The 16,666-nt window shown below is 42.1% G+C and overlaps 1 protein-coding gene across 1 annotated transcript in view; it reads left to right on the top strand.

The window, feature by feature from the left end:
* LIMCH1 (LIM and calponin homology domains 1) overlaps positions 1-16,666 on the top strand; it is an 81,029-nt gene that overhangs the window by 5,089 nt on the left and 59,274 nt on the right. The window contains 7 exon segments of the mRNA XM_023753667.1: positions 1,138-1,390; positions 2,437-2,679; positions 10,019-10,321; positions 13,084-13,326; positions 13,870-14,199; positions 16,090-16,208; positions 16,318-16,426. Coding sequence (XP_023609435.1) covers positions 1,138-1,390; positions 2,437-2,679; positions 10,019-10,321; positions 13,084-13,326; positions 13,870-14,199; positions 16,090-16,208; positions 16,318-16,426 — 1,600 coding nt within the window.

Raw genomic sequence — 16,666 nt, 5'->3', positions numbered from 1 at the left:
GAACAACCCTTTCACAGGGGTCGCCTAAGACCATCCTGCATATCAGATTTTTACATTACGATTCATAACAGTAGCAACATTACAGTTATGAAGTAGCAACGAAAGTAATTTTATGGTTGGGTCACAACATGAGGAACTGTATTTAAAGGGCCAGAAGGTTGAGAACCACTGATATAGAGGAATATGCATTTATTATAACTCCAACCACTTCCTGGAAGGCAAACCCTTGGTTATAATCCACATCAGCCACTTTTCTGAATTCTGATTGTTCCTACATGTCTATGCTCCTGAATTATAACTAATATTCTCCCAGTGTTAAGTGGCTTGGTTAAAAGTACCTCAAAGACAAAATGCTTTATAATTCTTATTTGTCAGAATATCTAGCACAGTGTAATATCTAGCACAGTGTAAGACATGGGACAACAGGTGCTCAGGAAACACTCCATTCCTTAATTTCGTTTTTCTTTTGAGAGGTGCAGAATCTGAGCTATTGTAAATGGGTTGCTAATTGTAATTCTCAGATATAGTTAGTCTTACCTCTATTTTTTAAATTTTTATTGAATGTATTGGGGAGACATTGGTTAATAAAATTATGTAGGTTTCAAGTGTACATTCTGTAATGCATCATCTGTATATTGCATAGTATGTTTACCACCCAAAGTTGCCTCCTTCCATCACTGTTTATCCTCCCTTTACTGTCTCCTACCTCCCCCCACCCCCCTTTCCCCTGGTAATCACTGTACTGTTGTCTGTTTCTATGAGTTTTTTGTTTGTTTGTTTTGCGGGGGAGGGGGGGTGTTTGATTTTGTTTTTGCTTAATCCCTGCACCTTTTTTTCACTATCTCCTCAACCCCCCACCCCTCCAACAGCTGTCAGTCTGTTCTCTGTATCTATGTGTCTGTTTCTTTACCTTGATGTTTTTTTTAATTTGAAGGGTTTTTCCCCCCTGATTAAAGTTGAGAGCTTTTCCCACAGTAGACTCATTTAGACTGATACTTTAGGTTTGTTAAGTGAATTATTGAAGGAAGGATTCCCCGGAACCTGCAGATGTAACCACATCCCTAATACTGCGTGCTTGCCGTCGGGAACGTCACTGCTGGCCGGGCACACGCCTCAGCACCCATCCTCTCTTCCCAGGGAGAGGAAGTGACTCCGAATCAGACCTGCCACATCGGAAGCTGCCGGACGTGAAGAAGGATGACATGTCTGCCAGGCGGACTTCTCACGGTGAGCCGAAATCAGCAGTGCCTTTTAACCAGTACCTCCCGAACAAAAGCAACCAGACGGCCTATGTCCCCGCTCCTCTGAGAAAGAAGAGAGCAGAGCGAGAGGAGTATCGGAAGAGCTGGAGCACCGCCACCTCCCCGCTGGGTGGGGAGAGGCCCTTCAGGTAAGGCCCTGCTTGAACACTGAGTGGTGTGGGGTCCGAAGCCCCTGGACACCAATAAGCTCAAATAACTGTTTCCAAACATGGATGAGATTACACATGGAGGTGGGCAGGACAGATGTTTGGAGAGAGACTGTGATAATAGAATATAAGCTTCATGAAGGTACCTAGAACAGTGCCTGGCACACAGTAGGTGTACAACAAATACTTGTCTGACAGCAGATTTGTAAAAACGGGTCCTGTTGACTGAACGTTGAGAACAGATCTGTTATCCATGTCCTTTTGTGGAGACCGAATGACTGCCACTCTGGTAGATTAGGTGCAGAAAGACTTATTCTTATGCAAAAAGAATTTTTTATTGAGATGCATGCTTATCTAGATTAAGCTTAAGTATGTAAGGGGTTCATGGAACATGCTTCAGAATCACATGTAGAAACTCCTGTTTATTGGAAGATACATTGAACTGCTCACCTCTTTAAAGGAACAGTGTTTTTCCTAACCTCTGATTATGTTTTCATCCTTTCATTTATTCGGCAAGTATTTATTGAGCATCTACTACATACAAGGTACTGCCTTTAGGCATTGGGGACCCAATAGTAAATAAAATAGAGTCCATGCCTTCAAGAACCTTATAGTCCAACAAAAGAAACTCACAGTCCATTCCAATACTTTCAGCAAAACCACCCTGATCATTGCATGGTTATTTCTAATAGTCTACCTTTATTATCTATGATTTTCCACTGAACCAGCATTTTATTAAAAAGTTTTAATTATTGGACAAAGCATAAATGTTACCTTTCCAGCAGAAAGGGTTTTTGCCACTCAAGATCAAGTTTGAAATAGCTCTTAATCAATATTGAGATTACGGTGCATTGCATTAATTTATAAATGACTACATTTAATTTTTGTCACATTGCCAGGATTGTACTGCATGCGATGACTTTTTTTTAAAGTGGGAAGTAGTATGCGAATGACTAGGCGACGACATGTGGTCTGCTCCCCAGGCCAGTCTGTTCGTTTGGTGTAAACCATATTGTCCAACTCACTAGCTACCCCGAAACAATAGAGGAAGAGGGAAGTGAAGTGGGGTCTCCTTGGGAAGAGGACCCAGCTGGCCAGATGGACCCTGATGGGAAGCCTTCAGATGGTGGGTTAGAATTACCCACTGGCCGTCATAAGGAGCAGCGTCCCCCAGAGGAGTCTGAAGAAAAAGATGCTGCTGAAATCCAAAAGCGCAGGAGGCTAGAGCAAGCTGGGATCAAGGTCTTGCCAGCAGCACAGCGCTTCGCCAGGTCAGCTCTGCAGGCCGTGGGCTGGCCTGGCTGGCCTGGCGGGCGTGGCGGGCGTGGCGGGCGTGGTGCATGCCTGGGGGTTTGGAATCTGTCTGGTGTGTTGCAGTTTCCTTGGAATCTGTCTGGTGTGTTGCAGTTTCCAGCCTGTTTCCCCACTTCCGCTTTTCAGTGGTATCACTGCGCCCTACTCGGAGCAACTGGAAATAGCTAATAGTCCCTGCCCTCGGCGTGCCTCTGCTTACAGTAGCTGGCTCTTTGAAGTGGAGGTGAAGAGTGAGCTTCTTGCTGCTTGATTAGACCTGGTCCTACTGTAGTCAGTCATGTGTGGGCTGCGGGACTTCCCTGGCAATAACATTTTATTTTTTCAATGGTTTATGGCCTGTTAATTTTCACACTACTCCTAAATGGCTCTTATCTTACTCTACACATCACTAGAAAATAGCTCCTTTGAAACGGGAACACTCTCTTTAGAAAGGGTGGCTGGCTTACAAAAATCCACTTACTTCCTTTGTCCCAAGGGAGCAGTAAGAAAGACTGAGTTTTTTGACTCCTTTTCTAAAGCATGTTGGTTCAGAAACAAAGAAGGGAGTAATTACTTCTCTTAATTGTAACAAAGGCACCAGTTACCGTCGTCATGGCTTCATATTACATGTGAGATGGAGATTTTCACAAAGGCACACAAAACTGGAGTTCCACAGTTTTATGTAGTGTTTTGGGAAGCTGGTAGAATTTTTCTCATATAATAACCACAAGTATCCTAACAAATAATAGAGAGACCCAAATTTATTTGACAAATTGAAATTCGTAACAGTTTGGCAATTGAAAATACTTTGCTACTTGCCAGTCCATTTAATCCTAAGAGGTAGGTAACATGCCCATTTTCAGGAAGAGTAAACTGAGGATCCGTGATAGTAAGTGACTTCCCAGCTGGTTACTGCTGACCTGGTGGCCAGATTCAGAGGCTCTGACCACAGTACCACATCTGCCGCCCATACATTTAATGGAACAGTTTTCATTTCTCAATACAATTCCGTATGTGCTCATTGCCATGGTCTAAGTCTTAATTGAAAGTTCCAGCATTGACGTCTATGGATTTCATTCCAGAGTAATCAAGGCTATATTTCTCCCTGTCTGGCATTCCACAAAAAGTGTGTCTATCCTAAACATGTATGTGCTTCTAGAAAACTCTAACACAGAATTACGCTTGTGTGAAAAGCAGCTCTCTGGGTTTCTGAATGATAAAGAGTAATGATGTAAAATCTTAAAAACAAATGTTGGCTCAGAACTTGTCAGATACATACTTTTTTCAACATAATTTTAGCATCTACTTGTATGAGAAAGAAGGCTGGTTGCTGAGAATAGAAAAATGAATAGTATCCCCTTCCTAAACACCATTTTTCAGATTGTTCCTGTTTCTGTCTTCAAATCTAAGGCCCACTGAGAGTAAATATATGTGATTGAGGTGAGAGGAGGAATTTTTTTTAATTTTAATCTTAATGTCCTTGACACATACCTTCATTTTTTATAACATCTGTGAAGTCTTTAAGCTAAAATGTAGCCAAAGACACCATCATCTTTATTTTTTTCTCATTTTTAAAAAATTGCCACTCTCTTGGTTTAAAAAAAATCTTATCTTTAAAAATTGATTGTTCCATGATTACTAATATGGTTGACAATCATATTGTGTGTATTGGCCACTGAGATTTCTTCTTCCATAAATTATTTCATATCCTTTGCCATTATTTTCCCTTTTTAAAATTTTTTTACTTTATTGTGATAAGAACACTTAGCATGAGATCTCCCCTCTGAAAAAACTTTTAAGTATACAATGCAGTATCGTTACTTATAGATACAATGCTGTACACCAGATCGCTAGAATTTATTCTTCCTGCTTAACTAAAACATTATGCCCAATGATTAGCAACTACCCATTTCCCCCTCTCCCCAACCCCTGGCAGCCATCCTTCCACTCTTTGATTCTATCTATTTGACCCTTAGGTACTTCTCATAAAAGGAATCATGCAAATATTTTTCTTCTGTGACTAGCTTATTCACTTAGCATAATGTCCTTGAGGTTCATCCATGTTGTGCAGAATTTCCTTCTTTTTAAAGGCTAAGTAATATTCCATTGTATGTATATGCCACATTTTCTTTATTCATTCATCTGTCCTTGGTGGGCCCTTAGATTGTTTCTATATCTTGGCTATTGTGCATAATGCTGCAATGAACTTGGGAGTGCAGGCATCTCTTTGGGATCCTGATTTAATTCTTTTAGATAAATACCCAGAAATGGGATTGCTGGGTCATATGGTAGTTCTATTTTTAATTTTTTTTGAGAATTCTTTGTATCATCTTTAGAGTATTCAAAAGAGCAAAGGGGGATGGGTAGGGAGCTACAGTAAGCTATCTCAGCATGCCCAGGGATCATGGTGATGCAGGGAAAGGAGATCTTTTGCAAAGGCTGGAAATTCCATGAGTGTGCTGGGCCACTTCAGTAACTGGGAGCTTTATTTTCTAATAAAACATTGAAATATTTTATGACAACATGCATCTGTGTACAAACCTAAAATCATGGTTAATTTACAAACATAATTCTGCATAATGAAAATTATATTTATGTGGTAATTCTTACTCCTGTCCACGTTTCCTGTTATCTGGATTACTGTTTACATACTTTGTCCAACTTAGCTCTATTAAATGGGCTTTTGCAGGTCAGTTAATGTCATCACACGGTAGATTTTAAGCTTTAACATTTAAAATTGGGCCCAGGAAAATTATGGATATTCCAGGAGAATGTCCCCAATAGTAGTGTGACACAGCTGCTCCAAACACCAGAATTCACTGCTTAGACAGACTTCCAGCTGCTAGCTCTCTCATAAAGGTTTCATATATACCCTGCCACTAGCCTGACACGTCTGTGACTCTGTCACTTGCTTATGGAAGCCCACAACAGAACTGAGAGTCATTCTAAGTTCACCCGCATTCAAGGTCCTGCTTTTCTCTTAGCTGGAAAAGTCTGTGTTTGCAGAGGTGGGTGAGAGTGTAGACTCGAGGCATGAGCAAGGGAAGGAGGTGTGTAGACGAAGAACAAGGCTTCACCTTTCAGACTCTTTTTCCTGTTGATGTCACTCTGTCTCAAACACCTCCTTGTATTATTTTTTAACACAATATGTAGACAGGAGTAGAGGTGCCTGGTATTCCATTTTCACATGAGTTTAGAAGCCTGGGAGTCCCAAGCCTCCTGTCAAACAATATGTTAGGTATCTTAGCATCAAGGGACAGAAAGTGGGCCTTCTTAATGAATGGGTGGAGTTAAATCTTCGTTCATGTTGCCATTGAAGTCAAAAGTACAGAAGCCACTTTTTCTTCCCTTTGAGTTTATGATTCCGTTAGCTTAATTACCCCCCAAATCTGAGACTCTGCCGAAGAAGCCAAGATTTCTGTTTTTAAGGGGATAAAATAAGCACCAAGATTCACTTCCCCTGAATTAAAACACTGCGGAGATTTGAGGTCTCCGCCGTGGTGTTTCCCATTGGAGACGTAAACTTTTCTTGAGCTGAATTATAGGTTTCACGTGATTGTGCTGCTTTTCTAATTGTTTTCATATGTTTCAGCACTCGATGTTTTCTGCTGGTCTGTGGATCTTCGCAACCACATAGTAATTAATTACGGGGCGGGGGCGGGGGGGGGATCCCTCTGAGGAACAATAGCCGTTTAGAAGTTTGCAGAGGAAGAGCAGATGCAGCTGAGTGCCAGATGCCCGGGGCCCTGACTTGCCTAACAGACCCTGGGGATCAGGGGCCAGGCAGACACGGAACTTGCATGAACTCTGGTGACTCTGGATGCCGCTGCCCTGTTTGGACACTGGGTGAAACAGGGATGTCATTGGTGTTGCCCATGACATTCCCAGGAGGCCTAACAGGCTTTTCTGGAGAGCCCAGTTTCTTTGAATAAACGAACCGACTGCCAATCTGAGTTGGTTGCTTGTGTGTTGCCAAGTAAAGGGGAGTGAAAGAAAATGCCAGCCCTTGCTTCGTTTAAAGCATTAAAGCATTATCTCGTTCACTTTGAAATATATAAGCCTTGGAGACAAGAACCTTCTCTCCCCACTCACCTGCTTAGAGCCCATAATCCCTGCTACAAAGATAGTCTTACTGGTTTTAGATGAAGCTGGACAGGGTTGCCCGGCTGGAGGCAGGGCTTGGCATTTCTCATTTCACGCTGGACGGTGTTCTTTCTAAGGGAAGCAGTGAGCTGTGCCCGCAGGGCAACCCCTTCTTCCCAGAGCAACTCATCTGTGAATGACTTAGAAAAAAAAAGCAAAAGTGCCAGACCTCCCCAAGAATATCAAGCCAGACAGCCTGGGTCGGCCCCTTAATTTGACTTAATTTACCCAAGTCCAGGCGGCTAGACAGAAATCTCAACACTCTCCTCTGCAGAGTGGGCATCAGAATTCCCATCTTGCATTTTGTTGTCATGAAAGTTAGTATGTCTGCAAGGTATTAGCTGTCCAGAGAGTTGTCATTATTGAAAAATAAAGTAGATTGTACTGAAACCTCACAATAGACTGCCCCAAGGTCCTTCAGGGGGAAAAGAAAAGCTTATAAAAACTCATTTAAACATCTCGGTAACTAGATGTAATGAACACAGTTTTACACATCTACCTGAGCATATGTCCAACAGTGCCAGACCAGAATTTGTGTTCATATTTTTTTTCTTGCTCTGATCTGCCTTGAAGCTCTGAATTTACAAATTCAAGCAATTAGTGGAAAATCAGTCATTGTGACCAGTTTTTCAGCAGGCAGGGGGTGGCTTTAAGTGGCCAATGATACGGAAATCGTTCTTCACCCCCTTTTTTTAAGTCCACGTATCTCAACTGAGATCACTTGGAGGGATCCCTGCCACGCTGGGCGTTTAGCCTAAAAAGAAACACCCCAGGGAGTTTGTAGTCTGGCTGGGCTCACATGATGCAAAAGGCACCAGATTCTCTCTGCTTCAATTGGCATCACAAATTGGCACGGCCTTTTGCATAAATTCATAGGTTTTATTCCAAAGCATTCTGCCTGAGTTGGGAGAGATAGAAACATAAAATACAAAGAATGTTACTCTTGGCCTTGAGAGGTTCAAGCCAGGGGTCTGCTGCCACACTGGAACGGCAGTTGGATCAGCGGAGATGAGATAATGGGTGTGGAAGGGCCTGTACGTGGTAAAGTGCTGTGCAAGCATTGTAACGTATGACTAGTTAGCATTCTACTTTCATTCATCCTGGCTGAACGTTGCTCTCTGTAACCAGCAATGCAAATCAAAATGCCATTCTAAACAGGGCTCACAGGATCCTTTTATTTAGGAACTAAAATACTTCCCTTTCTTCTCTTCCCATAGTAATGATAATGCCTTCATTTTTGTGTGATGCTCTGCTTTCCGTACTGTTTCTGCCCTGGTCCTTTGTTTAATGAACAGCACAGTGGTTAAGAGGAGGACCCCTGGAGCCAGGCTGCCGGGTTTGAATTTTAACTTAAGCACTGGCGCTTTGACCTTGGGCAAATTTCTTAACCCACTCTGAGTTTTTACTCTATAAAATGGGGATGCTAATAACACTAACATGGCAGAGTTAGTAGTCGGGTTTGATGAATTATCACTTAGAAAAAATTCTAACACATAGTGTGCCTTCAATAACTGTTAGCTGCCGCCTTTGCCTTCATCAGTATGCTTTCTTAAGTAATGCCTTTTTGAAGAGATTGATTCAATAGCCTGTCATTTTCCCACTGACCATTCTTTACAGCCACAGTCAGCCAACACCTGCTGGTACTTGACAGACACGTTGGCAAAGGAGGCAGGAAGGAGCGTGGGCTCAGTCCAGGGGTGCGCAGGTGTGATACTGTGAGTCAGATGTGCAACTCACAGGGCAGAGTTTCATAGTTCACGAAATAAAATTGTTCAGGGAGCAAAGTGCCACCAACCACCTCCAAAGAACATGTTTTAAGATTTTATTGAGAACGATGATCAGCAGAGAGAAGGAGTGTTCTGGGCACGATTGATGATGATTTAATTTCCACAAGTCAGAGGGAGTGAGGGCCTGCTGTGGTCTTAAGATGATGACCTCCTCTGGAGCAGTGTGGGCGGAGCAACAGATGGAGGGGGCAGGGTTTGGGGGTGGGGGGGACACCTAGTTGACCAGAGAACACAGAGTTTGGTTACTCATTTTACTCTTAGCCAGGCTAATTACTCCTGTCTTCATTTCTGAGATGAGTTGTCCTTTGAGGATGAAGAATTTACTCTTAATCCTCTCTCAGAAATCAAATACAAAGTAGGTGAACTTGCTTTAGAAGTCAAAATATTTTATTTATTTTCATCTTTATGACCATCAGGTAAATGTTTTTTTAAGGTTTTAACAAGCATTAATACTTAGAAACAAGGTTGACCTTATGAGTAGGGGGAGAAGTGTTTGTATGAATACCAGATAGGCACAATCAATTGTATTCCCATCCCACGCACCGCCAACAATAACAAAAAAAAACAAAATAAAGTAGAAAAGTCCTGATATTCTACCATTAAACTACATTCCTTTAGGAATTTGAAGTTTGGGGCCTTCAAGATTTTTTTGAAAAGATAGCCCAAGGTAATCATGTTTAAGCCATTGTATCAAAATGTCTTACTTGACATCTAGCATTTGACAAAGAGCTGGGTGGCGGAGAATTGTGTGGGTAGAAGTTGTAAGAAAGGGTTGCTGATGGAAGGGTACAGGGCAGAGTAGTCTTCTATGCCTTGGGTCCATCCTGTGAATGGCCATAAACATTTCCAGATGTTTCAGGTTAGTTCAGCTCAGCAGGATGACTGACCTACCTTAGCCTTGCAGTCTGGTACACACTCTAAGTGTGCTATCATGTGGCTGCATTCATTAGTTTTCCCCCAGATCAGTGTCTTGGTGGCTCAAGTTTTTGCCCTGTTCGTCAACAACAATTTGAGTACCTATTGGGTCTAGTACTAAAGTACTAAAGAAAAATGAACAAGAGCAAAAAGCTTCCTACTCTTTCAAACTTAATGGAAAGAATTGGGATTGTCACTTTGAGAGCCATTTAGGATCCTGCCTTTCCAATGTTGATGGACTCTGTAAATGCAATGAGTTTTTAGTATTGCTAGTAGCTGGCTAAATTCAAGGCTTTAAAACCCACACTAACTATGATGCAACTCTGGACTAAAATGGCAAACAGATGTCATCTGAACTAATGATATTGAGAAGACGTTTCACTAACAGCACAGTTGCCTGTGTGGAGATGGGGATTTAAAAAATATTTCTGTCTGATCACATGTGGAGTTCTATTTAATCTTGCTCTATCAGTCAAAAGCAATTAAACGATGAGAAAGAAGTGATTCGCGATATTGTCCTTCGGGAAGAAAACCCTATCCTGACCCACCGACATGGCAAAGTTTTAGAGTCAAAAGATGAAATTGCATGTCGACTGCCTGACCTTGAGAAAGATGACTTTGCTGCGAGAAGAGCCAGGATGAACCAGACCAAGCCAATGGTGCCACTGAATCAGCTCCTCTATGGGCCTTACCGAAGAAAAGAGGCAGCGAAACCAGATAGCAGCAAACAACTCTCAAAGGGAATCTCAGAAAAGAAAAGTCTAGAACATAAAAGGTGTGCACTGTGTGTGTGTGTGTGTGTGTGTGTGTGTGTGTGTGTGTAAGGGAGAGAGAACATAAGTGAAAGTGATTTGTATCATAGCCCTCCCCCCAATTCCTCTCTTTCCTGCCCCAATTACGAATAATTGGTAATGGTGGTCCATTCTGAAGTAGAACTCCAGATATCCAGTCTCCCCAGATGCAGTGGCAGAGAGTGAAAAGGCCATGTCCAAAATAGGGCTGAATTCACCAAATAAGCTTTGATGTGCCTTTTCTGGGCACATTACCACATATGGGTGCCAGTGCATAGGGTGGCATTATTGGCACAAATAGACATGTGCCATTGCTACTGGGGAAAAGCCATCTCTCAAGACTGCTCCAGTCCATTCGTAGGAGGCAGAAAACATAGTTATTGCTTAACTATAAGCTCTTCTCTCTTATTAGCTCCTTTTAGATATTGGAAGGAAAAATAAATGATGCTTGCTCTTTCTTCCCTCACGCTAGCAAGATCCTTTTAGATATTGGAAGGAAAAATAAATGATGCTTGCTCTTTCTTCCCTCACGCTAGCAAGATCACCTATACCAGTGGTTCTCAAAAATTCTGTTTCTTTGTTATGGGGTGGGGCCACAACATTAGTAACAAAGAAACAGAATTTCCAGAGGATGAGGCCCAGAAATCAGGATTTGAAAAAGATTCCCAGGTGATTCTAATGTGCAGCCAAGGTTGAGAACCACTGACCTATACATTTGAGGATAGATATTTCTCATTAAAAAAAACAAAAACCTTCTCAAACATATAGTTCTATTGTTCATAACAATTCTGGTGTGTTTTTTTCTAAATTGTTTTTTAAATGAATTTTCTCCTCCCAACTTTTCTCCCATCCTCTTAATTTGGAAAAAGAAATTTGTAGAAGAATTGGATTTGGCTAGTGATTTTTATCTAAGAGGGATATGATTTCATTTAGGGTATCAGGTTGCTAAATTCCACAGTGCAGAGTTGATCAGTCTGTGTTTTTTCCTTATATCAATCAAAATCAGTTAGAGTTTGCATCTTTAGTATTTAACTGCCATCTTTTGCCTATCACTTGAGAGGTTTGTAAATCTATTGAACTAAGAATATAAATATCTCAACTATGTATTACACAATGAAAATAGTTCTTTGGGCAGAGTCATTGAGTTCAGTGGAGTAGTTAGTAGGGTTTTTTTGGTTCTGTTTTTGTTTTTGTTTTGTTTTTGTTTTGTTTTGTTTTGTTTTGTTTTGTTTTGTTTTAGGAAGTACCAGACACAAAACACCTGAAAGATTCCCGGATGTAGAACAGGTATTAGAGCACAGAAGATGTGGCACGATTTTTTATAGGACACAGTATAGCTTCAGAAGGCTCAGTCTTTGCGGTTCTTGTTGGCAGGCCTTGTAACAAACCATTCTAGGAGGGCCTTTGGGGAGGGATCAATTGTTGCAAGAGAAACAAAGACTTCTGGATAACTGACCAGCATCAAGGCTTATTGATGGGGATCAGCAACTTGAGTTAGGAAAAGGAGTAGCTTTTGTATCTCCCTTTTTTCCTTTCTCCTACATGCAATTTTAATTCCTGATATTTCCAGCTTCATTTGTCTGTTGTCATCTGACTCTATGTGTAGGGACACAGTTCTGGGTCTGGGAGCCCATGACCTCTCTAGAGAGCATCAAAGAACTGAGGGAAAACAGAAGGCTTCCTGCTATGCTCTTTGCTATGCCCTTCCTTGATCCCCTTTTCCAAACTAAAAGTAAATAGAAAATTCTGTGGCCTTTCTATTTGCCTTGGTTCTGCAAATACATGAAGTCATCCAGGTAACAAAAGAATACCTCTTGGTTTTCTGCCTTGGATGATAGATTTTGAAAAAGCAAATAGCCCTATTTATGTATAATTTTTAGATTTCTGTCTCAAGAAACATATTTAGTTGGAAACTGACTTTTAATATGATAGGATGTTTATGATAGATAGATGCCACAGCTTTGGTTTAAGTTACAACATAGTCAACATCAGACATCTAATGTTCACTTCCTAGGAGAACAATTGAAACTCTCAGTTTTAGCATTAATAGTAAAAGCAAACAGTTATTAACACATGAAAGAAATGGGTATTAACATCATAGATCAAGGAAAAGAGGATACACTCTATTTGTTCAAGTTGATGTTAGCCAAACCCAACTAATGCTATCAGGAAGCAGAGACTGAGTTTGAACATGGAAACTTTCTGGTCAGAATGGACTAAAACACGCTTTCTGGCAGTTGTGGGTTTGTGGTTGAGATGTTTTAGTATGTGAACAACATTCCAGCTACCTCCAAACTAATGCTAAAATTTGGATCATGCAGAGCTCCTTACTAACATTTTACTGGTGCAGTAAAAGATAGTCTAAGAGGTCTCAGGGATTCATTCCATCAGAAAACTTGACTTCATTACGGTAACTTGGATAGCGTGGGAATTGGACATCACGACTGACAAACCAAAATCTCATTACCGCCCTTAGTAGTCTTCCAGCGAGCCCTGGCTTCTCTTCCTAAACTAAACTAGAGATCGTCATCTGGTGGGAAAATTTCCTTCTCATTACAGAGTCAAAAGGGCAAGGTAGGCGAAAGTAATCAAGGCTCCAGTTGAATCCGTAGTTTTTAAGAAAGGGAAAGCTTCTTCCATCATTTTGTTCAGCCTCTGAATTTCCACGCTTGACAATCTGTTTGTCTGCTCCCCTTCCTTGAACTTTATTTTTCCGATGATGTGGGGGCCTGGATCAAACTGACAGAAACCAGGGTCAGACAGAAGAGCTGACGTCGGGAGTGACCTGTGCTATGCGGGCTCAGGGGAGTGAACGTGCGGAAGAGGGACTCAGGAAAGTGCCGGATATTTACAAGGACGACCTGGCCCAGCGGAGAATTCAGGGCAGGCTGGCCCCTCACCGCGAGGCTCCGAGCTTTGTCAGTGTCTCCACTATAACAGAAGCCGACTTGGAGACATGGGAGAGACTGAAAGTGTCAGGCAAGACGAGGTGTGTTGTGTTTTCCTTGGTTTTCCCCTGGCGGTGCTGTTGTTGAACTTTGAAGGAGTTGAATGCTTATCCTTCTATCATATTTTTATTTTCCTGGCTGGAAATACTGAATGCCTCTCACAACACAGAGTATATTCTGCATGAGATGAAACTTATTAATACAAAAAGTTGCAAGCCTCATGGATGGAAAACCTCCTTAATTCAACCAACTTATTGCAAGCGGTTATTTTGATAGGCTATAAGGAATTTAAACTTGATTTTTTAATAACTTGACTATTTCATCATCCCTAAGATTTCCTCATGCCATCAATTATGATGTTGGAAGTGATGTTTTGAAAGTGATAGATACTTAAAGCCCTATTTATCTAAACAAGACAGGGATCATTTTTTTCATTTGATTGACTAATGGAAACATAATTCTGCTCTAGCCAGAGAAGTATTTTTCATATATCTAGTACTTTAAAAAAAACCCAATAACAACCACCTCTTATTGACTTGTACTTGCCTTAGAAAGCTTTAGAACTTATTTCCGGTTCTGACTAGGGATGAGGATGTTGAGCACCTCTGTGCCCCTGAGCCTTCACCGGAAATCACAGCAGAAACTGCCATCCGGGATGACTTTGCCAGCCGCAAAGCAAGGGCCTATAAGAAAGCTTCCGGCCCCAAGCAAAAGTTTGTGCACTTTGGACCAGTGACAGAGATAGATCAGCAGAAATGGAAGCGGCTCAGCATTGGCAAGGCCGGGCCTAGGGAGGAGGTAGAAGAAGTCATCAGTCACAGCCGCCAGGGTCAAACGGGCTCTGTGTCCCCAGCCTCAGCGGCCACGCCCAGCCCAGAGGAAGACCAAATGCTCAATCCACAAAAGGACTGCAGGTACTTTTCATCAAACATGTGCAAGGCGATCTGCATGGGAGTCACTGCTGCTTTTAGAGGGCTTGCTGAAGCACATTAAAGAAACCTCCAGAGACAACATAGTTCCAACAGGCTTTTTGCTGGTTAGCAGAAAAGTAATGTTAGCGTGTCACCCCGGGGAGAAGCGTGTGTGTGAAGTTAAATGGCAGGCGTTCATTTTGATTCTGTTGTCACCAGAATCATGGCCCGGGAATGTCAATAATCTTGGCAAATGACCCTGTTCCTTCAGCTGCATTAAGCACTATTTTATTAGTTGGAAATGCTGAATGAACCACATGGAATGTTTTAATGATATCCCTGGGGTTTCTTCTAAACATGTATTGATAAAAATCAGGTTACCTATAACTTCCCTCTTTGCTTGCCCCAAGAGGGAGGAAAAAATAGTTATCAGTATCATAAGTTCAAAATTTGGACATCTAAGTAGACACACAAAAAACGTAAAGGTCTCCTCCCTCCCCTGCTCAAAAACACTACGCGATAAGTCTTGAGTGAAAAAAGACTCCTCTCTTGGGGGTTCCTATGGGTCACGCATTTCTTTGGATGCATCACCATCCAAATTTGTGAGGGACCACCTGGGAAAATCGATTGTAGGCCTGTTCCCAGCTCTCGTCTCCACTGGAGGCCTTCCAGCTTTAAATTCCCAAGCCCTCTTTTGGGGATTCAGTTCTGTGCGCTGGCCTCTCTTCCATTAAGCAGGTAGGGGACACTTATAAGATTCTTGATCTCCTGGGAACCGCATTCCACCTGCATGATAGGAGCACAGTGAAGCTCTGCATGGCAGGAGGAAATGCTCAAGACATTCTCCTCGGTCCTTGAAATCCAAAGGAAATAGTAGATCAAGCATGTCAAACTCGTGGCCCACAGGCCGCACGTGGCCCACAACGAATATTTTTGAGGCCCAGCCAATATAATGGTATTTAAGAAATGTTTTAATAACAATCTTGTAACTTAATTTTTACAATGTCCTTTTATACATAATTATTAATACTGAACGACAATGTTTGCTAATGACTGATTGCTATAATCGTGTTGCATTCATTTCCCTTATGCACCTTACACGCAGGTGCACCATTTCTATCGAATATTTTAGCAGCCGATTGCCACGTCATTCGTCTTAGACTGACATGTTTGGCATGCGCAACAGGAAATATTTCGCTTTCGGAGAACAGGAAAAATAGGTTTATTTGCATTACACTTATTAATTTGTGCAGTTATTCAATGCCTGATAAGTTATTGTTCAAAAAAATATTAATTTTTATTAAAATGTTTTGTTATTTCATGTTAACAATTACTCATTTATTTCAGCCCTTTGTATTCAGCATGTCTCTATCTAAATAAACCTATGTTTCTATGAAAATTGAAGCTTTTGTTTTTTTGCGGCCCACAGAAACCTAAACCTTGTTTATTTGGCCTGTGTCAGCCTTTGAGTTTGACATGCTTGTAGTAGATGATCCTTGACAGACAGAGGGGTTTCTTTGGTTCCATACTGTGGGTGACACCGTGGAGGAGAACAGGCTTTAGGACAAAATAACCAACCAGAACACACAGTTGGGGTTTCAGAAACTGAGGGCGACCTGGGATGGAAGAGTGGGCGTTAGGAATTAATGAGAAATTCATCTTTGAGTCCTTGACTACTGAAGGGCCGTCACTCAACCCCCTTAGGCTTTTCTTAGACCCTTGCCAGCGTCCACATTGCATTATCTCAATTTGCATAATGTCATCTTTACTAACTGGCTTTTGGAATGAGATCAACTGAACTCTCTTAATCTTTCGTCCCAACGGCTTTCATTGTCTCCTTTCATGACTTTTTCCTCTTCTCTCTTGACACCAATGCCACTTGATTATCAGCAGAATAGTGAATTCTGGCATAGATGACTATTGCAGAGGGGTCTCGCAGCTGGCTCCCGTGCTGGAGTCCCAGGAGGAGCATGTCAGCAGTTTGGGCGCGTGCCCAACGAGGACAGAGGAAGGTGAGGAGCCACGATTCTTCCCTCCCTGGGAGGTGAAGGATGACAGGTGGGGTCGAGGCCTCTGGTGTGAATTCTTTCCTCGTAGTAAAGCTGTCCTCTTTGGCTTTAGTTACATCCAAACAGCTGCCACAGGATGGCAAAGAAGAGAGAGGAGTTGCTCAAAGAGATTCTGAGATGCCGCCAAAGGCTGAAAGATGCGAAGAGAGCAGCCAGCCACTGTGAGCGCCTTGCCTGCATTCCAGGGTGTGCTGCCTCTGCTGTGTGTGGCTTTTGTGTTCCCAAAAAGCAGCTTAGAGCCACAGGATGCACTTGGTGACTGATGTGATGTGGAGTTGAGTCGCTGAAAGGAATGCGCCCCTCCCAGGGTCACAGTTCCGCTTCCAGTGCCCCCTCTGGGTAGAGACTGTAGCCTTTGCATGTGGTTGGACACTGGCCAGATTTTCTTCTCAGAATTTATG

This window comes from Myotis lucifugus, unplaced genomic scaffold (genome assembly GCF_000147115.1).
Source record: "Myotis lucifugus unplaced genomic scaffold, Myoluc2.0 scaffold_48, whole genome shotgun sequence".
NCBI lineage: Eukaryota > Metazoa > Chordata > Mammalia > Chiroptera > Vespertilionidae > Myotis > Myotis lucifugus.
The sequence above is the reverse complement of the archived record's forward strand: the minus strand, read 5'-3'. Positions and strand labels throughout refer to the sequence as shown.